The following is a 26,776-nucleotide window of genomic DNA, read 5'->3' on the forward strand; positions in this document are numbered from 1 at the left end:
AGTGAGTTTTGTAGATGGTTCGAAACTGTGTAGTCCCAAAATGGCTTGCTGTTGTGTTGCATATTTATTGATCTCTTTTTATGCTGTTACTGTCTTCCATTTAAAATATCTGTAAGTAAAAATTATAAAACTACTATTAAACAACTGTATTCTAAATACAATGTATTTAAAGTGTAAAAGGTACTACATGTATTTATCTCTGAATATTTAAAAGTTGCTGATGTGCACCTTAGTCCATATTGCATCTTCCTGTTGGGACAGAATTTCTTGATTTCTGATTTTTATTTGAGAAATTCTGTACTTTGCTGTTGTGGTTTAACCCTAGCCAGCAACCAAGTCCCATACATGTGCTCACTTGCTCCCCCAGCAGCTGAATCACCAAGAGAATTAGAAGGGTTCAAGCTGAAAAACTCATGGGTTGAGATAAAGGCAGTTTAATAGGGAAAGCTGCACACACAAGCAAAGCAAAACAAGAAAATAATTACTGCTTCTGATGGGCAGGCAGGCATTCAGTCATATCCAGGAGAACACGGCCCCATCATGTGTAACAGTAACTTGGGAAGAGAAATGCCATCACTCCAAATGTCCCCCCATTCCTCCTCCTTCCCTCCCATTTTATATCCTTTGGTCACTTCAGATCAGCTGTCCCAGCTGTGTCTCCTCCCAGCTTCTCTTGCACCCCATCTCCCTTGCCAGCATGGCTGTAAAAAAGCAAAAAAGACTTTGGCTCTGTGTAAGCTCTGCTTAGCAGCAACAAAAACATCTCTGTATTATCAACCCTATCTTCAGCAGAATCCAGAACAGAGCCCCATACCAGCCACTGTGAGGAAAATGAACTCTATTCCATTCCAAAGCAGCACATTCCACCCCTTGTTCCCTACCATTCGTGTCATGCTTAGGTCCCACATTACTCAATACAACCTCATTAACCACCACCCTCCTTGCCACCCTATGATATAAAATATATGTCTGACCACCCCTGCTGAATGTCTATGCGATGTTCACAAGATGTCCTTTGAGTTCATTTAGTCCATGGCTTTGGGCTCCATCTGTTCTGGTGATCACTCAGGATGGGAGAAGTGGTGCTGTATGGACTCATTGGGCACCAAAGCCAGCTGAGGTTGGGTCACTGCTACACTGTACCTCTTCTTGTAATGCTTTTCCTCCATTGTTTCATGTGTACAGTAATTCCTGTAACAGCAACTCAAATCATGGCTTACAACAAATTAAAGACATCCATTGCAACCTCCACCCGTGGTCCTTTTGGGTCAGGTTGTCTGGTTTACGGCTGCAATGAACTCCTTTGCTTGTTCCCAGTCTGGCTGCAGCAAGGGACACCTGCTATAGAGCACCATTGGTACAGTCCATATTCTGGTCCTCCATGGCCTGCAAGGGCTTCTGTATTTCCCCTGTTCCCCATGGTCCCACCCATGGCTGATAGTCCTCCCTGAACTCCAGCATCCCCTATGGGGTCACAGGTCCTGGCTGTTCTACAAAGACTACTTTTGAAACAGCATTAATACTCTTTAATTCCTGAGCCTTTTCGGTTGTTGTTTGCCTTCTTTTGAGCATGTATTGAATTCCTTTACCTTATCTTAGAGTTAAAGGGAATAATGTTGGCAGAATGTTGGTGTATTGACTGCACCTGACTGTCCCATCATTTATTAAATAAATGTCAGTTCTGAATTAATGAATCCAAAACCAGCTAACAAATCAAGTGGACTTTTACCTTTCATTAGCATCTGATGATAGTATTGTTAAGCATAGTACTTGTCTTCAAGCTAAGCACATCATTTTATTGAACGTTTTATATCAGTGGAGTCCCAACTGTTCTGAAAACTAACTAAATTTTCATTAACTTGATCACTAACTAGATGAGCTTTCTCAGTTTGCTTTGTATTTCTGATTTTGTTGTACCTTTTTAGGTTGGCTCCTATTTGAAATCTCCAAAATTTCCTATTTGGATACTTGGCAGTGAAACACACCTCACAGTCTTCTTTGCCAAGGTATGTTAGATGTGGTTTTGGTAACCTCAGGCAGAAAAACACCACGTAAATTCAAAGTGCAGATCTTGCTACAATGTGAGTTTTATGTGGCTTTAATATAAAAACATAGTCACTAAAACTTTTAATTAGACCTTTCCTTGAAGGCAGAGTTGTTCCCACACTTTAGCAATATCTCATGACTTGCAGTGTGAAATTTTTCGGTTTTAGCTTAATTTATTGGGCTGGGGATAGTTTATGCTTTGGAACACTGTGCTTGGCATTCGTACTGTCTTAAATTTCGATAGTGCAAGAGAGGTTTATGTAGTAGCTTCATCTCCCTGACAGTACTTTCACAATTTTTAATCTATAGTTGCTTATAGATATCAGCACTGTTATCATAATTCTGTATATATATTCTGTCAGATATCTGCTGTAGCCTGTGAAGCATAAAATGCTTTTGGGAGGACTCTCAGTTTAAAATCTTAGACCAGATTTTCCAAGGAGACAATTTCTGTTTCTTTGGTTGAAGATTGTAAATTGTTTGCTTTAAGTTTTATTTTTATAGAACACTTGTTTTTGATTAAAAATTTTATTGAAACTTTGAATGCTACCTACTAGTATCTTTATTGGTACTTGTTAGAAGTTACCTAATGTCTTTAAAAGTTAATTAAAATTTTAATTATAAATCTTGAAAATAAGTACTAGAACGTGACAAAGATAAAGTTGTAAATTCTCGAACTCTTTGAATTTCCTTAAGTAAAATTTTTGCCTAATCTTTAGAAAGACAACACAAATGCCTAGATTTTTCTTACTAAAAACCAAACCTCCACAATATATTGAAAGTTTATTTGTAGTAGTATTTTTTAATCTTTGCATTTTTTTTTTTAAATCCTTGGAATTAATTAGCCAGTTTTACACATTGAAATTTTTTTGCAAATTTTTAATCCCTAGTGTCAGAAATAGTCTCTTTTCCTTACTCCATGGAATAGAAAAACCCATGTTTACCTTTGGATATATTTTTCTGCTTGACTCTCACCAGTCTTTCCTAATAAAACCTTTTTATTTCAATTTTGAAATTTTATCCCCAGTTTTTCTGAATGGTACCATCAAAGTCAGTACCTTGTTGTATAGACAGCAGTGTGATGCCAGGAGGTGTAAACGCTCTGTTATGCCAGTCCAGCATTCCTATCACAGTGTTATCACGGCTAATGTTTAGTGTCCACAGAGAACATTTCCAAACAGAAATCACTTCTAATGCTCTTCCTTTTAGAATGCCAAAGGCTATTTCCTGGATTTAGAGTAACTGGGCATCAGTATCTGGTGCCTCCAATTGGTTCCGCTTTCTTCACTGAACTCCACTTAGGCTAAAACTTCAGCTTGTGATTATTAAAAAGCAGAATAAAGAATTGACATGGTCTTGGCAAAGAATTTCCTAGATTTTTTTTGTTATTATTAAGCAAAGCTGGAGCTGAAGTTGTATAAAAGCTCTTTAGTTTTTGAATTCATGTGTCTAACCTCACCCTTTCTAAAGCAGCAATTTTTGAGCATTTCAGGTGGAGCAGAGATGTCAGCTATGGTGGAAATACAAATTGTGTTGACGAACTGTTATTGTATCAATTGAAGCTACATGTCAAAAACTACAGGAAGAAATTTGAATTCATTGCCAGTGGTTAATCAGCAAGTTGTTAAAGTAGTGTGTGTAGTTGTGTAGATGGCGTTTGATACTGAGGATGTAGCTTCTAGTTTGATGGTGACTTTGATTACATGAGAAAGAAATGTTCAGAATGGAAAGAGAAAAATGAACTGGAGCCAAAACCAGTTCAGATTAAATTAAAGAAACACCCAAGTTTTAATTCTTTCAAGCTTCATATATTTTGCAGGAGCATAAAACCTTGTTTTTAAATAGAATAATGTTAGGCAATTATTAAGCAGAACAGTAGTCAGTTTTGTCATTAGCTGAGTAATTTGGTCTAGAAATCTAGAAACACCAATCTTCCTAGGCTACTGTTGCTATAGACAGCTAGCATGGGAAATTATGGAACAGAACAGAATCTTCATTTCCTTCAGTATGGAGGTTTAACAAGCAAAAGGTTTTATTCGAATTCTGCCTACTGCTCTACTTAAAGACAGCTGGCTTGTTACTGTATGTGGTTCTGAGCGGTGAAAAGACACAGTAACATGGCACTCTCTTACAAGAGCAAGGAAGAGCATTTATTGAAGAAAGTCATGGATTTAAATAGTGTACATCGTGGAAAACAATTTAAAAAAAGTTCATCGGGCAGAGAAGGAACACCCTTTTAAAAACACACTCTGTGAGGCTAGTCACGTACACTGCAGGTGTTGTAGTCTTTGTTTTGGGTTTCTGTCTTTGAGGAGAAGACTTGAGCAGCCTGAGAAAAAATCCTGGCTGCTTTCTTGGTTCCCAGCTGACACTGGCTGCTGTTCTTTAGTACTTAGATGTTTGACTCAGATTTTTTTACATTAGATGAATGATAAACATTTTTCTCCTGTCAGTGGAATAAACAATAAACCACCGTACTCTTCTACTTCAGAACATTTTGATTTAAATATTGTAGATTTCTATTGCTATCAACCAGAATACATTTGTATTACTCTGAATGTGGACCATTCTTTTAGCTGTGACTGTAAGAAATGTTTTATTTTGTAAAATAAATAAAGCTGCCATTCTAAAACTCTGTCTATTTTCAATGCATTTTAATAAGCAAAATGCAGCACAGTATCTTTGGCTGTAGGTCAGTTACACTTACAGTTTGCACTTTACACTTACACTTAATTTGTGTAATTTGGTTTAAGCGCTCTTGTAACTGCTGCTGCATGAAATAACTGTAAACAGAGACAGTTGAGTCAATTCCTAGTTTTAAGACAAGTCTACAGTGGGTCAACAGTTTCTCCCATCACTGAAAGAGTAAGTTTTCTTCTACCTGGTCATCTCCACATATTGACTGTCACAGCATTTCTGTACATACCCAGTGAGTTATAGCCTTGTTTTAGTACAGAGATTTGGAGGTAGAGAGAAATAATAAATAATTTCTTCACTGAAACAGCAGTTTTGATTGAAGCACATTTTATTGAAGACAGTATCAATAGTTTTCTTGTCTGGGACTTGGCCAAATAATTATTTGTAGTTAGATCTTTTGGAAAGAAAATAGTATCTGAAAATACATGAAATGAAGCTTCACATCTTCCCTAAATTTATTTCTAGAGTAGACTGTCTTGAGCAAAAATACTACAACTTGTTCTACAGATGGGTAAATGTTGAAGTCAGAAAGCATATATGAACATCTGTATGACCTAAATAGTTCTTCAAAATGCTGATAGTTATGTGTGTCATAATAGAGTTAGAAAAACTTGGTGAATCATTGCAGGGAGGTCCCTAGCAAAGAACCATAAGTAGTACCATCATATTATTTTTCTTTTCTTCACAACTGTTGTGTGTATAAAGTCAGAAAACTGCTTAATGCTCAGCACTACAAATTTAATGTTTTCTGAAAAAATAAGTGTGGCTATTACTCTTAGTGGTCATGGACTGTGCATTTGCAACAAAGTAGATTTTGCCTGGAAAAGTAAGCGTGTAGATTATTCATAGGCAACTAAATGTAAGCAGCCATCATTTCTGCCTCTCCTTGCTCACCCTTCCTTTCAGTGAATATGAAAATTTTCAAATATTCAACAAAAGCAAGCAAGGAGTCTTTCATCTAACACACAGAGTTTCGCTGCATACTCTGTCAGACTATGCAAAGGCAATTAATTACATGGCATTGTAAATGTCTGCTAAAAATCAGCTTTATCACTACAGTCTTTTTATATATTTTTTCCTCTTTCATTGTATGGATAAGAGAGAGTAGGAACTGGGGCAGCTCTAAGGCTGTGATAGTCTGGATTAAATGTTGTACAGGCACTTCTTACAGTAATTTCACGAATATAAGCTGCACCATTTTGACTAAAATTTTGGTTCGAACCCAGAAGTGCGGCTTATAATCAGGTGCGGCTTATATATGGACAAAGAACGAAAAGTTGCTGTTTTAATTTGGAGGACAGGTGTCTGCTGAGAAAGGCAGGAGCCTCTCTTTGAAATGGAGAATGTAAACCCCCTTCCCTCCAAATTATTATAATTTTGAAATCAAGGGGCTTTCAGGAAAAAATATGGGAATTAGGAATAACAGTTCTTTTCTAGGGAAATTAAACTAGAAATACAGTACTACAAAGAAACAAACTCCAAACCCTGACAAAGTCAGAGTACAACCTGACACCCCATCAGGCAGGTTGTTGGTAGCAGCTCGATTAAATGGCGGTTGCAGTCCTCCTGCAGTGACAGATGTGATTCAATTGAAACAGTGCTCCTATAGAAGGTGCAGTTTCCCTCCAGAGCTCCAGTGGTGATGTGGAGAAATCCGGTTTTCCTCTGGAGTCCAGTGGAGAAAGGGCTACCTTAGTATCCCAAAACCTCTGTTTTTATCTTGGTAAGAAAAGTTGGGCTCTTCCCCCTGGCTGGAGCAACTTCCAATGGGATGCAGTAATTTTATCAGTCACACAGTGGGACTCAGTGGGCCATTAGCAGAAAATGAGTCCCTGGAGGAAGGATGGGGTGTGAAAAGATAAAGAACAATGCCCCGCCTGGTTTCAATGGATGGCCCATTAGCAGAATATCTCCCGCGGAGATAAGGATCACTGCCCCCACCCTCAACAGATGGTGATAGAATAGATACCTTTTATCACATTCTGTATTGTAACCCAAGAGAGTTACTGACACCCGGACGTGCAGTTTATAATCAGGTGTGGCTTATATATGGACAAAGAGCAAAAAGTTGCCAACACCCAGAAGTGTGGTTTATAATGAGGTGCAGCTTATAATCGTGAAGTTACTGTAATTATTTTATGATACTCATAGGAAGTTATGACAAGCTGAGATAATTCAGAACTTTGAGGAATGCCAGAGTGTGGTAGGACTGTATAAAAGAGAACCAACAAGTTGAAATGTCATGCAAAATATCACAAAAAAAGTTCTAACGCAAACAATAGGAAGAACAATAGGAGGTTAATAGGTGCTTTCTGAATACTGATGACATGCAAATCCGCACTGTGTTGATGTTTGAATTCAGATTCATTGAAAATGAAAAGACAGCATGGAATAAATGTCTGCCTAGTGACTTCAGGTGATTGAAACTGTATGTGGGGGCACTTCAGCTATGTAGGTCTTTACAAGATTTCCTTAGTTTGTTTCTAGGTCTTTGAGCACAGAGGCCTCAACAGAACTGGCTATCCATTTTCAGTTACAGCATTGTGTCAATTTTAGACTTGAAGAGTCAGATAAGCAGAGAAAACACCTGTCTGAGAAACCTGAATTAGTTACAAATTACTGCTTTTGAAGGAAAATGTCCTGTCTTGGTCTCCTGGAACCACATTGGTTTTGGATTACATTTTTTTTATTTCTCTGACTTTGATCATTGTAACCTGTTCTACACATTCTCAGGGCTGTTCTTCTGCATTCTTGATAGCATTGTTTCTCAAAAGAATGAACATTCACTTTTCTTCCTAAACAATCTCTTTCATCAGAGTTCAACTGCAGGGCACCTCAGCAAACACTGACACTGCTATAGGAGAGCCTAAATGTGGGTCAGTGGTGTTTACCGGGGCTGGGCTGAGGAGTAGTGTTAGTTGGTACAGTATTTAAGCTCAGAACACCAACAGAGATTGTTAGTAGTGTGAAAGGAGACAAGATGCATGTGTAAAAATACATTATTAGTATGCATTAACAACTTTGATTTCTACAAAAGTAACCTATATGTATCCTTTAACTTAAGAAGTCTTCTACTTTGGAAAGATATTGAAAAACATCTATGCACTTCCTTTTGTTTTTTGCTTCTACAGCCAGTAAATGCTTGTAATAAAATTTTGAAAAAGTATGTTTTCATCAGAGAAGAAATGAAAAATCACATTTTGAAGATTCCACTTCAGGAAATGGTTACAGAGCATGTAGATTTAGGGTCTTTAGTTTTCCAGAGTAAGAGGAATTGGTTCTGTTGGAACAGTCTGGATACCTAAATGGAAAAGATACAGATGTGTGAGGCAACAGCAGAAACACAGTAATTTCACGACTCTAAGGTGCACCAGATTATAAGGCGCACCTCCGGGAGTCGGCAAATTTCACAACTTTGTACATAATATAAGGCACACCGAACTATAAGGCGCACTTTTTTTTGCATCGAGGAGTTGCGCTGCGCGCAACAAAGTAATGAATTACTGGCAGGTGCTCAGTTTGCAAACATTTTTCACAGATCGGTGTAGCCTTTAAACGCAGCCCCAGGCGCCCTCCCCGTGCCGCAGGCCTCAGCACTGGCGAGGCGCAGCTCGGGGTGGCCACGGCTCGCGGCGGTTCAGGGCCAGGGGCACCCTCCCTCCTCGCGGGGCTTATGCCAGGCTGGGACCGCCTCCCTCCCTGCCAGCACAGCTCGTGCCGGGCCGAGGCTGCCTCCCTCCCTCCCTGCACAGCTCATGTCAGGCCGGGGCTGGCGGTGGCTCCCTCCCTAACCGTGCAGTTCGTGCCGGGCTGCGGCCGGCGCCAGCTTCTTCCCCCACGCTCCTGGGCAGCGGCTGGTGCTGGCTTCTTGCCCCCCGCGCCTGGGCAGGGACTGGCGCTGGCTTCTTGCTGTGCTGTGGCTGCCACTGCCAGACTCATCCCGACCCGGCACTGCCCCGCCACCTCCGGGCAGGCTCAGCTCGGCTCGGGGCTGTTGCGGGCTTGCACTTCCAGGTTGGGAAATTTCACAACTTTTTACATTATATAAGGCGCACCAGATCATAAGGTGCACTTCCAGGTTCGGACCAAAATTTTAGTCAAAAGGGTGCACCTTATAGTCATAAAATTACTGTAATTTCTAGACAAAAGTAGGGTTCCCATTTTCTGTGTGCTATTTTAGAGCAGGGAGGCAAATGCTCTGTTTTTGACAGTAGGGCTCATCTGACTAAATCAGCACTTATTCTTCAAATATTCCTGTTGTTAATTTAAAAGCTCCTTTCTGCAGGAAGAGACCTGTTTGAAAATCAGTGTTGAAGGAAGATGTTTTTGGTGGAAACTGTCAGCTCCCAAAAAGAATTGAAGTTACTCTATTGGTCGGTTTAAGATTTGTAGTGTAAATGCTATTGCTAAATTAATTTAAGTTGTTCTGAATAACACAGCAGTTCCTAAGTTCGTAAGCAATTCCAAATGAGTTTTCTCGTAGAAAGGCTAGCTTTGAGGTATCATTGGCAGGGCACATCTCAAAATACTTCTGAAAGATTCTACCCCACTCTAGCTTTGCTGGATCAGAGAGCGTAAATTTGATACCTTGTTCCGTTATCGGGTCCACTCCGATTTTACTTGCAGGTTAATTAGTTCCTACTAAGGTGTGTGGTCCTTCTTGTGAATGGCTGCTTCTGAACAGTTTGCTTATTGTTTGTTGGGAAGGTTTTCTGTGGGAACACTTGTACTTTTACTACATTCATGTCAGTGAATTTCAAACCAGCATTTATCAAGTAACTTTTAAATTTTGTCTTAGCTTTTCATTCTAATAAAAGAGACGCTCTGTATGTGATGCAACACTGTGTGGTGGCATATGTTTCTAATGAAACCAGTTAATTACATCAATTTACCCAGAGTCTTGGTGGCTTTATTTTCCCTAAAGATAAAAATTTATGCATTTGCAATTTGCAAATGAAGCATTGTCATTTATGAAATCTCTGGAGTTTTTTGGGGTGTTGTTTGGTGGGTATTTTTGGGGTTTATTTTGGGTTTGGGTTTTTTGGGGGGGCGTGGTTTGGTTTTGGCTTTTTTTTCATTTGATTGGAAATGTGGTTTGGGTTTTCATGAGAAACTTTGAGAAATGTGGGTTTGGCTTTCATGAGAAATTTTAGCATTAAACTTTAGTTTTTAGCTTTGCTCAGGACAAATATTTGTTTCATTTTATTTTCCTGTTTTCCACATTGTTTGAAGGAGCAGCTAACTGATAGCCCCTAGGAAATAGCAGATGTCCCTGTCTGTTCATAATTTTGATGGCGTCTACTTCAACTTTTTCTAAAAAAGCAATTTACTGGGGAAGGCGAAGCCCCTCTTAGTTGCTACACTTACTGAAAAGTATTTACCCTGAAATGTTACGCATTTTGATACTATTCTGTGCTCAGGTAGATGAGAGAATGCCTTTATACTGACTCTGGGCACACTGTTTCCATGTCTAGCTAAAGTCTTGTAAATGGGGAATGATGGGTAGTTCCAGCAGTTCCAGTAGAAACTTTCCAACAGCATTTAGATATAAAAATTGAAGATAAAACACTACCACTTGTTGCATGAGATACACTTTAAAAGGAAGGAAGGAAGGAAGGATGAGAGAATTAAAAAAGGATAGAAAACCAGTGCAATAAGAGAACCTTTTCTAGATCCACAGATCAAAAATCAAGGAATTTCCCACAAACTGTTAAGCACTCAATTTAGTATATTGTAGCAACGCTTCTGAATTGGAAAACTTACAAAGAAAATATGTCTAAGTAGTGACCACGAATATCACATTAATCATTTTTAGTCATCATTAATCATTTCAAGTCTATTTTAAATAGAGTTAGGAAGAAAAGTGATTCTAGAGGTAATCCATCAATTTACTTTTCCAATTTCCTAGTTCCCTTCAAAATGTGTGCTCTGTTTACTTTCTGCTTCCTGAGTTTGCATTTCAGTTGGTCAAGAAACAAACTTTTGTCTGATTTTTAAAAATTAGCAATAGGTTGTGGAAACATATTGAGACTAATGGGTAGTAATTTCCTTGAGACAATATTTTGGCAATAACTTGATGGATACATTGTCTCTGAACATATTAGCATGTATGATTTTCATATATAAAGTGTAATTGGAGGCTGGAATATAACAAATTGGGTCCTACCTCATAGGAAAGCTTTTAGAAGGAATTGCAGCCTCCTGTCTCTGGAAAGAGGAGGCTATGAGCAACATCTAGTTCACATGTACATTAGCCTACCAAGGGAGAGACTGATTTTTAAGGAAACACATTCTAGTTGTTTCATTCTTTTTTGTAGTATATGCAGAGTGGTTTGCAAGTTGTAAATACGTCAAGAAATTTCTAAATGCAATTTTATGATTTATAAGTCACTCTATCAGATTCTGAAAGTAGAGGTACTGGATAGAAACAAAGGCTGAGAACTTGTATCATTCTGTATCCCTTTTAAGTGTGAAACCAGTGTTTGTTTCAGTTATGTTTGATACAATAGGAAAGACATTGGGCCTGAGTCATGACATAATGGGTAAATCCAGTTCTGGGATTGAAATTTGGATTAATAGACATACTGTCTCATTGTTAAAATGCAAATAATAGATAGAGTTTTTAACAGTATTGAAGTACAGTAATTTCACGATTATAATCTGCACCATTTTGACTAAAATTTTGGTCTGAACCTGAAGTGCGGCTTATAGTCAGGTGCAGCTTATATATGGACAAAGAACGAAAAGTTGCTGTTTTAGTTTGGAGGACAGGTGTCTGCTGAGAAAGGCAGGAGCCTCTCTTTGAAATGGAGAATGTAAACCCCCTCCCTCCAAATTATTATAATTTTGAAATTAAGGGGCTTTCAGGAAAAAATATGGGAATTAGGAATAACAGTCCTTTACTAGGGAAATTAAAATAGAAATACAGTACTACAAAGAAACAAACTCCAAACCCTGACAAAGTCAGAGTACAACCTGACACCCCGTCAGGCAGGGTGTTGTTAGCAGTTTGATTAAATGGTGATTGCAGTCCTCCTACAGTGACAGATGTGATTCAGTTGAAGCAGTGCTCCTATAGAAGGTGCAGCTTCCCTCTGGAGGTCCAGTGGTGATGTGGAGAAATCCGGTTTTCCTCTGGAGTCCAGTGGAGAAAGGGGCTCCCTTAGTATCCCAAAACCTCTGTTTTTATCTTGGTAAGAAATGTTGGGCTCTTCCCCCTGGCTGGAGCAACTTCCAATGGGATGCAGTAATTTTATCAGTCCCACAGTGGGACTCAATGGGCCATTAGCAGAAAATTACTCGGTGGAGGAAGGATGGGTTGTGAAAAGATAAAGAACAATGCCCTGCCTGGTTTCAATGGATGGCTCATTAGCAGAATATCTTCCGCGGAGATAAGGATCACTGCCCCCACCCTCAACAGATGGTGATAGAGTAGATACCTTTTATCACACTCTGTATTTTAACGCAAGACAGTTGCCAACACCCAGACATGCAACTTATAATCAGGTGTGGTTTATGTATGGACAAAGAGCGAAAAGTTGCCGACACCCGGAAGTGCAGTTTGTAATGAGATGTGACTCATAATCGTGAAATTCCTGTATTTAAAAATCAAATTGATGTTTAATGAATTTTTGCATTTAAAAATGGTATTTGTAATTCCAAATCAAGTGAAAAGCGTATTGATGTCTTTTTCCTCCATCATTTGCTTCTTCCACTAGTCTGGTGCCCTAACCTTTCCACCTACAATTGCCACTTAATTCTGCGACAATTGTTTCATTTTCAGCTATATTAAGTAGCAAAGTATTGTTTACGGTATTGCTGAGATAGCAGTGCAATAGCATCCAGCCATCCATTGACAACTGACCTGAAGTTTTCTTAAACATACCATTTGTAATATACCAGGCTCTTGTGTATTGTGTTTCTTTTTTTTCTCCTGATCACCAAACATATCCACCTTACACAATGCTCAACCATTCACCACTGGATTCTGCATTTGGCATGTGTTATGTTTGGAGCTATTTCAATCTGCTGGTAGTGTTCTGAAATCAGGTATTGTTTATAAATTTTGTATAATTGATTCACGAACACCTTCCTTCTGCGGGTCATTGCTATAGAATATTATATAGCGCAGCCTGGAATCCTTCCAGCGCCTGATGGCTTCCAACCTCTGAATGAGTTAATGGTTAGTTCACAGTAGATGTTGGCCTGAAAAGTGAAGCTCTTTTTCATTGGCCTTTTTCTCATTTGTATATTTAAACTCTGGCTTTTTAGTGTTCAAAATTGTTTTAAATTTTAGCTTTCTGCATGTATTTGGATATACTACTATCCTTTTATTTGAACCACTCTGGATAGTGGAGCAAGTATTATGGCATGCTAAGCAATTTGTGGTTCATCCAGTATTTGGGAATAAATGGAGAGGAGAAGCAAAAGCTTCTTGATTCTCTCGGAGATCTTCTGAAGTCTTAACCCAAAAGGTGTACTTTAACAGATTTAATACATTTTCATTTCCTGATGGTTTACAAGTCATTGTGTAGCACACACGCCGTTAGAAAGACGATGTTAGCTTTCTTAATAGTTAATCTGGCATCAGGTGAAGAATTGAAAGAAGGGTCTTGGTTAAAAGCAGTAGAACACTCGTTTCCAGAAATTCTGTAAATGCAGTGCTATACTCCAGTGTCCACACCACAGTTTGGCACACTGGTGTATTTATGGCAGAGATAAGGCAGAGGAAAAAGGTGCTGTTTATCATAAGATGCAACCTCAGCACATGGAGAGGGGAAAGAAGTTGAGTTTAGTTTCCTTTTTTTTTCCCCCAACAACTGCATATATGTGTAATTGTCAAAGGTTATAAATCAGAGCAAGTCAGTAAATAAACCAATTTAGGACAACAAATTTAGGATAGTATATTCATAATTGGGGTTATCTTAATGGAATTGTTCTAGAAATGGTATTTTGAAAGAGAAATTTTGAGTCATTTCCACACAGAATTTTTAATAAGAGCCATAAAAGCTAAACCACTGTCTTCCAAAATAAGGAATTTAATATGCTTAGTAACACAATGAAGAGAACACAAAATTAAAACTTCTCCACATATCCATGTATCTTTACATGAGGAAAGAGGTAGAAGTCATAAACCTTGATAGTGCCAGGCTCACACCACCCATTCTCTGCTTTACAAAGCACCTTCCCTTTTACTTTATCTTTTAACTGTAGCCTACTAACTGTATATTTTTAATACAAGATATTGATATCAGGAATACTAAGACTTAGAATTGGGAATGTAATATTCACCATGTGACAGAATGGTAGTTCCAGCCTGTCGTGTGTTCTGTTTGAGAAGATGAATCTCTGTGAATGACTGTTAATCCTTGCTCCCTTGTTATAAATACATGTTCTGGATGGAATCCGAGGAGTCAGTCTTCCCCTTACAACTTTTTTTCTTGAGAAAATGTCCTGAAGTTGTTAATGTATTACAGAACTTAGGAAACAGAGTTTTAAATACAGTTAGTGAATGCCTGTTAAAGATATTTTTAAGTGAAGTGTTCTTGGGAAAAAGAACAGGGAAATTATTTTGTCGCCATTTGTCTCTTTGCATGATTTTTCTCCAAAATGTCTGAAGACCAGATGTTCTTTCTGAGCAGGGCACCATGTATCCTTGGAAGTGAAGGCTTACATATTTTTTTATTCTCTGTTCAGCCTGCTTTATTCCCATGATCCCAAACCCTACTGGGATAGATGCAGGAACTAGAAACAGTAAATTAGACTCCCAACATGCCAACATATGCTTCAGTTATAAGAATATGCTTTAGAACAGTAACTGTTGTAGTCCTGTTCTGAAGCTTTGTGCCAAGTTCTGCTTTTTGCAAAACTCTCACACTGTCTAGTAAACCTGTGACATGACAGACTGAACTTGTGTAGAGAATCTCTATCAGGAGACTTTAGGTCAGTTTATAAATGGCAGGAACCTGGTTGAAATCAGCTTGGGTTGTAGCTGTTGTTTGATCCACAAAACCTTAATGCATGTGACAGATGTGGAATCCCAGGGAACATAGGATGAATCCATATACAGCAGCAGATTTAATCCAAGTGCAGATCTTTCAATCTAAGTCTTTAGATTACAGATCCAAGTAAAGATCTTTAGCGACCAGTTTCTAAGCACTTTTTCAAAAGCATTAAAAAATAAGTTTTTCATCCCTTTATTTACTCCTTTCATACCGGTACAGCTTTGTTGCATACAAAATAAAATAACTTCTTTGACCTCTTTTGATAAGGCAGCTCTGCTTTCAGGTTAGGATATGTGAATGAATGAATTGAAAGTCTAAATATGGAAGGACACAAATACATAGAAAAGGCAGGGACAGGGATTGTCTATGGAGGAGGGATCCTTGAACTGCTAGCAAATGTGAAGCACATATAGTGGTATTTTAGGTATTGCCTACATTTTATGTCTTTCTCCTCTTGCATAAGAAGTTACGTGTGATTAGCTATGTGAATAACATATTCATCTGTTTCTAAAACGGTTGCAATCTCATTTCAATATTTAAGTACATTTTTCCAGTGTTGGTTTGTTTTTCATAAGAAGTTTATGAAATCTGTCTTCTTTATGTGTTACAGGGAGTCCAATGCCATTTTCCTCTACCAGCTGATAGTTTAGGGTATCTCATATATATATATACTTCATATGTTACAGAGGGGTGCCAAAGTTGTCAGACTGTGGTATGAAAATATTGAAGCAGTGAGGTGTATTTAGAGAAGAAATTCAATCACTGCCTAGGTGTAGTTAAGAAAGCTCATGTAGTTGGAATGAGATGAGCTTTACTGTATAATACAGCTTTAATGAAAAAAACCACGTGTTTTGTATTAATAAAAAAATAAAACATACTGTTTTTTATAAAAGCTAATTGCTTTATTGTGCTACTGTTAGAATTAACTGCCTGAAATAATATACTTCAAATATGAACATAAACGGCAATACTGTTTTCATAATATATGAAACTGTGATGTTTGTGAATATTTAGTATTTTCTCTGCACATGTAGCAACATGTGCATATAAAGATTTCCTGAAATACTACTTACCAATACTAACTAACAATGGATCACATGCCATTATCAATATACTTTATTTCTTCATTGCTTCACAGAGCTTGTACCTTTCACATGAAAAACCATAAAATATTACTGTTAGGTTAATGAACGAGGCTAAGAATTGTCCTTTAGAAACACTTGGCCTATTTGAGTTATAAAATATTTGATCCAGTCTATTTTCAAAAACATTTCATCATTCTGGATTTAAGCAAGCCAGAGGGTTTTCATCATCCCAAGAGAGAATTCTATGGTTTAAGTGGGAAACTGAATACTGTAAGCTGGTTTCCAACATTAAGTGCAGCTTTCATTTTTGTGAGAACTGTATTTAGGAAGATTTAAATTTCTGCAGTACATTTTCTCTGGTTTTAAACTTTGCTATCAAATGTTCCTGATGTACATTTTCATTTCCCACCTCCTTCTTGTAATTCCCAAATAGAATTAATATTTTATAATTTAATACTCACCACTGTGTTGTATAGCAATCAGCTCATGTCTATAGGCTGAAATAGTATTAGAGTAGAAATAGTATATAATACTAGATATTCATTTTTTTATGTAGAAAAAGGGTAGCATAATAATAGAAGCTAAAGTTCCACTTGAGTGAATTATATTGTGGAGGTTTTGAAAGTCATAAAGCATGGAATTTGTCCACTTCCAGCTTGATTCCTCTTAGGAACAAAGTTTCGTGTTTGTATAGCATTGCATTCTGTCTTGAAAAAAAAGAAAAAAAAACCGATGTGAATATAATTTGAAAAGCTTTCAGATTAAGCTTGTGACTGGAGAGTAGTATGTAATTTAGTTATTAGTTAAGAATTCCAGTAAACTCAAGTTTGCTGACTCTTGGTCTATAATTCCAGTATATATTTTTACTTTCAAAACAAAGACCTTGTTTTGTGTTGATAAGCAAAATGAGCTAGTAAATGAATAAGAAGAATACTGTGTATCTAATCTTTATTGGTTTACAGTAATCTCTTGTAATCTGTCCGTGAAAGCAAGGAACATGTTGAAGAAACTCTAATTTTTTAATGAGTCACCAAGTGAATTGTTGCCTTCTTGTGATGTTTTAAACTAAACCACCACCATCTGTGGCAGTGTGACTGTTAAGCAGGTATTTGCTGTACTTTTGAGTTTCTCTTATTTTTAAAAACTGTAGGACTGTGACTTATTTTTTTGTTGGCTGTCTTATTAAACCATCCTTTTCCAAAGGAATGGAGAGTACATTGTGGTTTCTATAACTTACTTAACTGTATGTTAAAAGCCCTGCTTTTCAGATGAATAGGCTGACAGGGTCTTCAGATTTCTTATTTGGCTTGTGTTCGCTTTTCTTCCACAGCCTCACCCCACCCTTGGATCAAGTAGGCTCTTTTTTTCTGTCTGGTAGTATGGGCAAAGATGAAAAAGAATTCAAAGTAGTCCGTAGCTTTTCATTCTTCCCTGTTGAAAACTCTCTTCTGACCTCAGCAAGGTACTGCAGGTACTGTAGAGTAAATGCAGTCCTTTCACTTTTGCAAGGCAGTGTACAGCTAGAGCCAGTTTGCTTCCTTTTAACCACCTTGTTGGAACAAATTGCTTGTTGTGAATGTTCCTCCTTCACCACCACCACTATCTCTCAATAAACAATTTCAGATAAACTGTTGTCTTTCCCTGGTCTAAACTACAAGGCCTGTATTTTATTTTCTGACCCCTGATAAGAACTCTGCTATTTTGGGGGTGGCATTCTTCCTTCTGTGTCTTTTTCCTCTCTTCTTATTCAAGAAAAGTGTTTTGGCATTTTCTGAATCCCAGATAGACTCATGGCCCCTCTTCAAGGCTTAGGATGATACAATATATGATCTTTGACACCTGCTGTTCTGAAGTGGAAATAGTTGTGGCTGCAGGGCTCTTGTATAGTGACAGAAAAGTCTAGGACCTTTCCTTCAGTTTTTCCATATACATCTCTAAAATGGGAAAAACCTTATACTCCTTCAAGTGTTCTTTGGGTGTGTTCCTGTTTGGCATTTTTTAGTGGTCTCTCTTGTAGAAGATAGTATGCTGCAGAGCAATGGCGCATTCCATTGGCCAGCACAAGAAAATCATGGTAAGCTCTGTGTGCAGGACGCTGCCATTGCTGCAATAACCAAGGGCACTTCCCTCTGCAAACTACTGCTGTGATTGATGTCCCTGAACACAAGTGGGAGCCTTCATTGGCCATCCCTCTGTTCAGAGCCAGACTCATAGTGTTTTAAACTAAATTTATGTCAAACAACATCAAATGGCTTAGGACTGACTTTGCAGGTAAGTGCTCTAGGACTGGCTTTGTTACCTCGGCATAATTCTCTAAGTGTCCCTTTTCAGACTGACCCTTCACAATAGTCTGCCTAGATTGTAGGTAGATGCCATGTTGTATTTTTAGAACCAGTAAGCTCATACCTCAATACTTCCTTAGTGATGCCTAAGAGGAAAAAAGATCTATGATTTTTCCATAACTGTTCAAATCTTTGTATGATGGTAAAAATGGCCTCCAGTTTTAGATCTTAAGAACTCTCTTTTCCTTGGTTTGATAAAGAGCTCCTAGGAATACCTACAGAAAGCTGTTATTTAATTTCAAGCAGTGCCCAAGTTCTATCGAGCCTTCATCTTAATGAGAGTCAGCAACTGGTTTTTTATCTCACTCTAAGACTTTGAACCTGTTTTGCTACTGTAGTGATTAAAACTTTCCTGCTTTTCAACTGATACCAGTCTGTGTTAAATTTTACTTTTTGCTTCGCTGCCTAGCCAGTCTCTAGAAGTAAAACTATTTGATACCTTTAGGACACATAAACTCATTTGTATGTGTGGTGATACATATGCACTTTGATCCTTGCCCCCAAATAAAGCATCATTCAATTAATTCTATTCTCTCTTAGTTAAGTGAATTGTTTTATCTCAGCTGTAAAGAGCATTTCTGTTCTGGCTTTGGTAGCAGGATCCCTTTACCTTTTGAAGAAGAACAATCTCTGTGTCCTCTGGGTGCGTACAGTGGATGTGGAGATTCATTGCAAATGAATGATTACAGCCACAGGAGGGCCTGAAGTTGGGCATTCTGATTTCAGAGCACTATCCAATTTGAAATGCATTCTGGTTGTGTGTGAAAGACCTGTGTGTCCAAATTATAATGATACAGTTACATAGTACATTGGTAGGATTATGTAAAGTGTCTTTTCTATTTCAAAGGATAATCTCCAAAGGAACCTTACTGACACATAAAATCAAATTTCTTTTTGAACCAACTCCTCAATGAGATGTTCTGCCTGGCATCCCGTTTCAACAGTCAGTTGTTGGATTCCTGTTTCCTCTGCAAAATTGAAATTGGGCAATGGATTCAGAAGTCAGCTAGAGAGATGGGTATTTCAGAGATTCCATCAACTTTGTTTTCTTAGGAAGCCATTTTGGAAAGCTGATGCCTTGAAAGCCACTGATTATAGCATTGAAAAATACAAGATTGGATTAAATAAACTTCAGCTCTCCAGATGCAATAAAGTTACAGCAAGTTTAAAAGTTAATAAACAATCAGTGTTTCTATATAGTTTATAGGTAAATTTATAAGAAGAAAGATAGTATTACAATATGTAATTCTTTAATCTATCCATCAATAGTGATAGTGTAGAATCATAAAGCAGTTCATATGCAAGCAGATTTCATTTTTCAGGGCAATGGTGGATCTTTCGGGGTGTAATTCTTGTAAAAATTCATAGCCAGGATTTCAGTGGGGCTTAGTCATTATGTTCTGCTTTGGATTTGTAGAATGAAAAGTTTGGGAATGTTTTCATTAAAACTTATGAAGAATACTTTTTGCCTCTGAGGCTAAACATGGGATCTTAAAATAACTGGTACTACTGATGAGAGTAAGTTTTCAAAGTAATATAAAATGATTTGTTTGTGTATCACAAGAGCCAATGAGTGAAGCATGATTTTTGGGACATGTTGTACTTAGTATTGGAAATAATTATTGTAATTAACTGTTTATGAGATTCCCTTATATGGAACTTTCGCTGCATGGGTTACATCAAAATACAATTCGTAAGACTGGGGTGGGGAATCTATTTTGGCACATATGGTGAAATATCAGCTTGGGCAGCTGAAATATGTTTTTGTTAGATGTTTATCAGATTTTCAGCTTTATTGCATGAAGAAGCTATGGTATTTTTTCCCCCCCAGATATAAATATACAGACTAATTGAGCTGTTAAAGTTATCTGCATACTGGAAATGAATGACATGATAAGTTAAGAGGTTGTATGGGCTTTGTATGTAAAAGATCTTGCATTTTAAGCTTTTTATAGGACAACAGTCTCAGTGAAAAGTTAAAATTATTTTACAGGTAAGAGAGGTTGGGTTTTTGGTCATCTCTCTAAGGCAGACTTTTCTAAGTTGCCATCTGAAGTTACTTGCGTAGAGCATCAGTAAATCATATTTTATGAATAAAAAATGTTAATATGTAACAATATGGAGGCTTTACCATATTTGAAAGTTCCTTTGAAAGAGAGAGAATTTTCAGTATGACTAATGCATTAGTGACTTTAAGTTCTTCCCATGTATACATACATGAACTGACAAACTTAAGGGCCTGGAAAATTAAAATTATAACAGAAATACACACTATTTACAATTGGATTAAAAATTGTTGGGAGTTGCAGAAGACTTGCTTTAAAGAATCTGTTTTGCAACATATGAAACTGGGGAAAGTACTACATTAACACAGTAATTTATGGGTAGAGAGAACAACACAAATGATAACCTTTATTCTTGGATTATGTTAAGATTGCATGGAAGGAACTGCATACTCATAAACCAAAGTAGAACTGTGTGGTTTACATTTGAAATTATGTGTCTATGCCATTTGGAAGTCACTTCGGTTTATATCCTTCCATACCTTTGGAAATTCTAAGAGTTCTCCTTTGTTACATAGGCGTTCTGAGTTGCTGATTTGTTAATAAGAAGCTACCACTAAAATATTCCTTCTTCAGAGTTAAATCCTAATATTAAAATCACTAATCATCTTGTCAATATGCTGTGGCATTGATTTTAAACTGAGAAACATTTGCATTTGTTTATTGTAATACACTGTGATAATGAAATCTATTCTGGCTTAGTATGTTTTGTATTCCAAATTATTTAAGGGTTGGTCACTTATTACAAAATTTCATAGTGTATGTATGCGCCTTATGTAATCATGTTACCCATTATGGCAGGGTATGTGCTCAACAACTGCACAACTTCATACATTATTTAGCATTATGAAACTGTTGAGGTAATATAGTCTTTTATATGAAAGTACTTTGAAGAATTTTAGAACATATGTAAACATGAAGATACACTGTTAAATATTGTTTTTTCTGTAAATGTTCTAGTTTTAATTCATTTATAAAATCAGTGGAAAAATTTTCATTAAACACTGGATTTGTTTCTATTAAGTCGTATTTATGGATCCTTAGAATTACCTCATTGTGATACTGAATTAATATAAAAATCTAACATTTATATTTCTAGTACATAAAGCAAGCAATTTGCAAGTTGTTCTCATCAGGAGAGATTAGGAGGACAAAGAGACTCCTCCCAATTTAGTTTCTTCTGTGTGCTTTCCCACTTGGAGCTCTTAAGTACAAATTATTGGAATGGTAGTTTCCGATTAGCTTTTGTGTCACAACATCTGCACAAAAAGACTTGCATAAAATTCATCTAGAAGTTTGTGGAATAATCTATAGCATATTTCTTGATTGTTTTGTCACTATCAGCAAAATTGGCTTTAACTTTTCTTGTGTTGTATTGAAATTTTCATTAATTCAGGTTCCAACTGGGTGTAGTATGGCTAAATATTTTCTTAGTTATCTGTATCTGAAGTAAGAATATTTTGTAAGTTTTCATTGTCCGTGGGTTTTTCCTCCCCCATAGGACATGGCCCTTGTTGCTCCTGAAGCACCTTCAGAACAAGCAAGAAGAGTTTTCCAGACATATGACCCTGAGGGTAAGGGCTGTACTATGTGCTGAAATAAGATTTTTTTTCTATAGAAATGTGCTCATTAACAGAGGAATGAAATGCCTAGTCCTTAAAAAATGTTCAGTACAGGAGTGAATCTAGAAGTGACATTGAGCACCCTGGTCTACTGGAAGGTCTCCCTGCCCACAGCAGGGAATGAGGTGATCTTAAAGGTCCCTTCTAACCCAAACCATTCCATAATTCTGTGAAGAAATTATCTGAGAATTCTGCAGTAAGGGAGGTTCTGCAGTAGGAAGTAGAGTTTTTAAGAGAGAACGTTTTTTAACCTTATGTTCTTGTAATTAGCATAAATCTTAAATAAAATTTATTTGTCCTATATTAAATTTTCATATAAGAACTGATCTGATATGATTCATTTTTCATGAGATCTTGTTCTTGAATGTAAGCAGCATACACAGAAAATTTTCTTACATTTTGGAAAGCAGAGGATGTCTAGCATTCAGGTACTATTTTAACTGATCAAAAGGAGAAAATGGTACAATTATTATCCCAAGGTACCTAGTGGAGAAATTTATACAAAGATTGAATTCTTATCAAGTATTAAGCTTCTAAGTGTATGAGTGATAAATCCAGTTTCTATATTGCACACTTTTTTTTTTAATGTCAGAGTAGCATTTGAAAACTCCTTTTCTTCTAGAACCCCACCATTTGGTTGCAAATTTTACAGACAAAAATACGTTGTATTTGTATTTTTGAGTGAAGTTTGTTCTCCTGGAAAGCATTTTGTTCTTTTCCTCACAAGAAACTTTTCTACTTCTTCAGATAATGGGTTTATACCTGACACACTGCTAGAAGATGTAATGAAGGCACTGGACCTTGTTTCAGATCCTGAATAGTAAGTATAAAAAAATTTAAATAGTGCAGAAGTATTAATTAATAACATTAATTATCACCTAAGGCTTTTTTTTCTTGATTCAGTTTACCACATATGTTTTATAATTTCGGGTTGGTTTTGGTTTGTGGTTTTTTTCCTAGTTTGGATTTTTTTTCCTAGTTTACATTCTGGGCACAGAATGTTACTTTGAAGTGTTAAGCTTTAAATTAAAGGGGAGGAATTAAAATTAAGATGTCTGTAACTTCGGTAGTGATAACTAGTAGCAAAAAAAACCCCTCAAAACCTACTGCATTTCTATATATTGAGGAGATAGTCAGGATTATATTTCTATGCATTAATGTGGGTGAAATGTTGCAACAGAAGAGTCACGGTAGTCAGAGGCAAGTTTGGATTATCACTGGATAATCTACAGAGCTGGAAGCTGAAGCTGCTTCAGTCACAGTTTTGTTTCCACCAGCACTCAGGACCTAGTAGTCTTTATAATTGCCATTTATTTTCAGAAATAACACATTGATTCCCAGGGTTAAATTCAAATGTTTTAGCTCTAATATGGACAGACAAGACTAATACTAAGTGACAGCAGTTAAAAACTGAGCATGTTTTTTGACTAAATGCTTAACCCAGGAAGGAGAGCCAAGCACTTGTACTTTTTTACTGCTCTAAAAGTTGCTTTTGCTCTCTTGTAAACATTTGGTCTAGTTTAGTTGGGTCAAAACTGGAATAACTGTAGAGACTGCGAATTCACTTACCACCACCATCTAAAATGTGATTGAGCCCATTTTCTGTCCTTTGAAATATTTATAGTGTAATGAAGTTTACTGAGTTGTTCTCTGGAGGATAGGAGTAAAAATTGAAATTAAGAGATACTCAAACCAAAAGTAAGTACGGGACAAAAGGCTCATATTCATATTATGACAGTATGTGGTGAAATCTAAAAAAGACTTTTTTAAAGGAGGGGAAAGAAAAAAAATCATCATTCAATGAGTCAGAATATTTCTTTTGCCTTGTTGTTCTGCTGTCTCAGTAAATCTGCAGAAATCCTCTTTCTTCATTCAGTGTTTTTTCCATTTGACTGTTTGTCTTTCAGGGCATTTGTGGCATAACCCTGCCCTATTTTATTGTGCATAGCACATAAAATATAAATTGATGCACAAAGAGTCAGTCAAAAGACCTGCTGTATTGAAAAGCCATGATCAAGCCATGGAATATGCAGCCTTAAATAATCTCCTCTTAAATAAATATATGGCCTAATACTATTATCTTGAGAACCTACTCTGTTTAGGTTCTAGATGTTCTGTCTTTTTAGTGTGGAACACAAGCAAAAGTAATGTATTTCAAACTCCATACAGGCTTTTTGCTTGTTGTTTGTTTGTTCTTAAGGAAAACTAAAGGCCTTGCCTCCAAATGTATACTATTTTGATTTGTGATTATCTAGTCCAAGGCTTTATGTTTCTCAGAATCTCAGAATGTATAAAGATCAGACATGATTAGAATTTTAGAAATGTAGAGGGGAAAACTGTGTAGAGCAGACATGAAATAGCAAGGTGACTTAGCCAGTACTGAATGCCATTGCATGTGTTTTTAGTAAAATTTTCCATTTTTTTGGTAAATGTATCTGAGAACCCACCTGTCTCATTTGTTTTGCTCTTTCTAAAAACAATCTGATGCCTTTTAGGGCACCAATTGGAGCACACCTATCAATGTAGATTTAACTTGCTTAAAACATTTTATGCTCTCTGTCCGTTTGACCAGTTGTGGAGGCTTTTGTCCCCACACACTTCTCAGCCACAACAGTACAAAGGCCATCACCCCAACACTAAAAACCTGTTCAGTTCAGGTGCCAGGCTTTGCACTGAGCAGACTGAAGCACAAGCACACACATGTTCAGTAGCTCTGCTGTGGTACCATTAACATTGAAAGGTATCAGTGATTTGCTGAAGGAGAAGACTTTAGTTGAAACATAGCACAATCCAAGTTCATTAGTTCTACCCTCCTGCTTAAGTGAATTTTGTACCTTGGCCACATTTAAAAACTTATGTGGTGCTTATGTATTTTTAAACAGTTCTTGTGTTTCTTTAGTGAGTATATACTTTGCTTTAATTTTATTGCATAATTTTAAGTGCATTTTGTAAATTGTCTGTTTTAGTTCTGTTTGCAAAGAGTGTTTTTGCAACTCTATTGCAGCATTTCAAGAATTTGGGCAGGTTTCAAACAGTCACTGAAATAGCCAAAATTTTGTACTTTGAGTGCAGTGAGAGTGAGAAATAGGATTGAAGTCCAGTATGTTGCAAATCCTCAGTTGTGAAGATTCACTTGAATAGTGAATATTTTTAAAGATAATAAATTAGCGTAGTTTATAGGATACTACATAGAGTATTACAAATTTCAAAATTTTTCTTCGAAGGATCTTAACAGAGCCACTCTTTTAAGATTTGCATAATATGTCCTCTGTGTGTTCAGGGAGAAACAAAAAGAATCCAAATAATTTACTACTAGTTCTGTGTTAGGACCAAGAAAGGAAGTTACTTAAAGATGATAAACGTAAGTGGTAGTCAAAAGGACAAAATGCTTCTGTGCAATAATCACAAAGACCTTGGAAACAACACCCTCTGCCCACAGCCCCCAACAAAAGAGACCTCTGGGGTGGTTAAAGGCTAAGTAGTAAAAGAGGCATCTGTAGACTAATAAGCAAAGCTATAAAACAAAAACTAATAGTATTCTTCTGAGCCCATCAGCGCCAAGAAGCTTGCAAGAGGTTTGTAGTTCAGATAGATGGTTCCCAGTGTTTTAAAAGTATTCAAAGTAAATTAGAAAAGTACAGTGAGTTCTTTATATTCACCAGAGAAGGTGATAGGGAGCAGTTCTCCTCATCACTGGAGAAGATTACAGAGTGGTTCTGCACTTAAGCCTTTTGTGTGGTCAGAGTAACTAGAATTCTGAAGTGTCAAAATAAGTAAAAAAACCCAAAATCCTGAAGAAACATCAGAGTGACATTGCTGAACTATTTTAGGTTACCTAACATTGTGAACTGCAGTAGTACCACAGTATAGGAATGAGGAAGGTGACAAATAAGCAATAGGACTTAGAAAAGGATTTGAAGGCCAGTCTAGGGAAAATTCACATGTAAGTATTCCATGTGTAAACATGGGATAGGAAGGAGCATTTTTTATAAATAAAAAATTGATCTAAGAATAAAAATGTCACTTTTTCTTAGTGGTGGAAGATAATTAGAGGAATTTTACAGGAATTTGTATTGTCTGTGAATTTTGTTATTTTACCATCAAGGATTTGACAGTAGGGATTTGTATGATTGTTACTGATACGAATGTGTTTTGAGGTGTTTAAAAAAGAAGAATGTGTAAGACCAGCAGAAGTTCCTAGAAGATACAGGAACAGAGAATTGTCAATAAAATAAATGTGGATTGGTTGCTCAGGGGATAAAGCAATGCTGATTTCACATACACATTGTTGGTCTGTGAGCTAGATATTACTGGTCAGAAAACAGATCTCTAGATTTAAACTCAGTGATGGACATGTGGAGTGGGACTCATAGGAGTTACGTCATTGTATAAATGCCTGATCTTTCACTCCATCTTGGAAAAAGAATGTTCTAGAAAGGTATCAGGAAGGCAGCAAGGGTAATTAAAGATACAGAATGCCATTAGTGCAAGGAAAAGCTAGGTTAAGACTGTTTGACCTAGAAAAAATAGACAACCATTGACACAGTAACTAGGGAATGACTGTTAACTGCTTCACACAATACAAAAATGAGGTGTCATCAAATGTAATCAGGTGGCGGGTTCAAAACAGAAAAGACGCTTACTCCCAGAATCCATAGTTTGATTTGAATTTTTTGAGTGTAGTTTATTAAGAGCCAGAAATATAGATAGGTTCAAAGCCAATTAGGCAGATGCATGGAAAGAAAAACATATATCTTTGTGTTTTAGATACTGCCTGTCACTGAAGATGTCTGAGCAGCAGACTGCTGGAAATGGGGAGGGTAAACTAAGGAAATGTGTTTGCCCTGTTGTTCTCTATCGTAACATCCACTACTGACCAGTGTCAGGAACAGGATACTGGGCAAGACGCTCTGTTGG

The 26,776-nt window shown here is 37.0% G+C and overlaps 1 protein-coding gene across 1 annotated transcript in view; it reads left to right on the forward strand.

The window, feature by feature from the left end:
• Positions 1-26,776, forward strand: part of MINDY3 (MINDY lysine 48 deubiquitinase 3) — a 59,943-nt gene that overhangs the window by 22,337 nt on the left and 10,830 nt on the right. Inside the window, exons 10-12 of the mRNA XM_033063384.1 lie at positions 1,926-2,006; positions 21,739-21,811; positions 22,607-22,679. Coding sequence (XP_032919275.1) covers positions 1,926-2,006; positions 21,739-21,811; positions 22,607-22,679 — 227 coding nt within the window. The remainder of the gene's footprint in view (positions 1-1,925; positions 2,007-21,738; positions 21,812-22,606; positions 22,680-26,776) is intronic.

The sequence above is a fragment of the Catharus ustulatus genome, chromosome 1 (genome assembly GCF_009819885.2).
Source record: "Catharus ustulatus isolate bCatUst1 chromosome 1, bCatUst1.pri.v2, whole genome shotgun sequence".
NCBI classification, from domain to species: domain Eukaryota; kingdom Metazoa; phylum Chordata; class Aves; order Passeriformes; family Turdidae; genus Catharus; species Catharus ustulatus.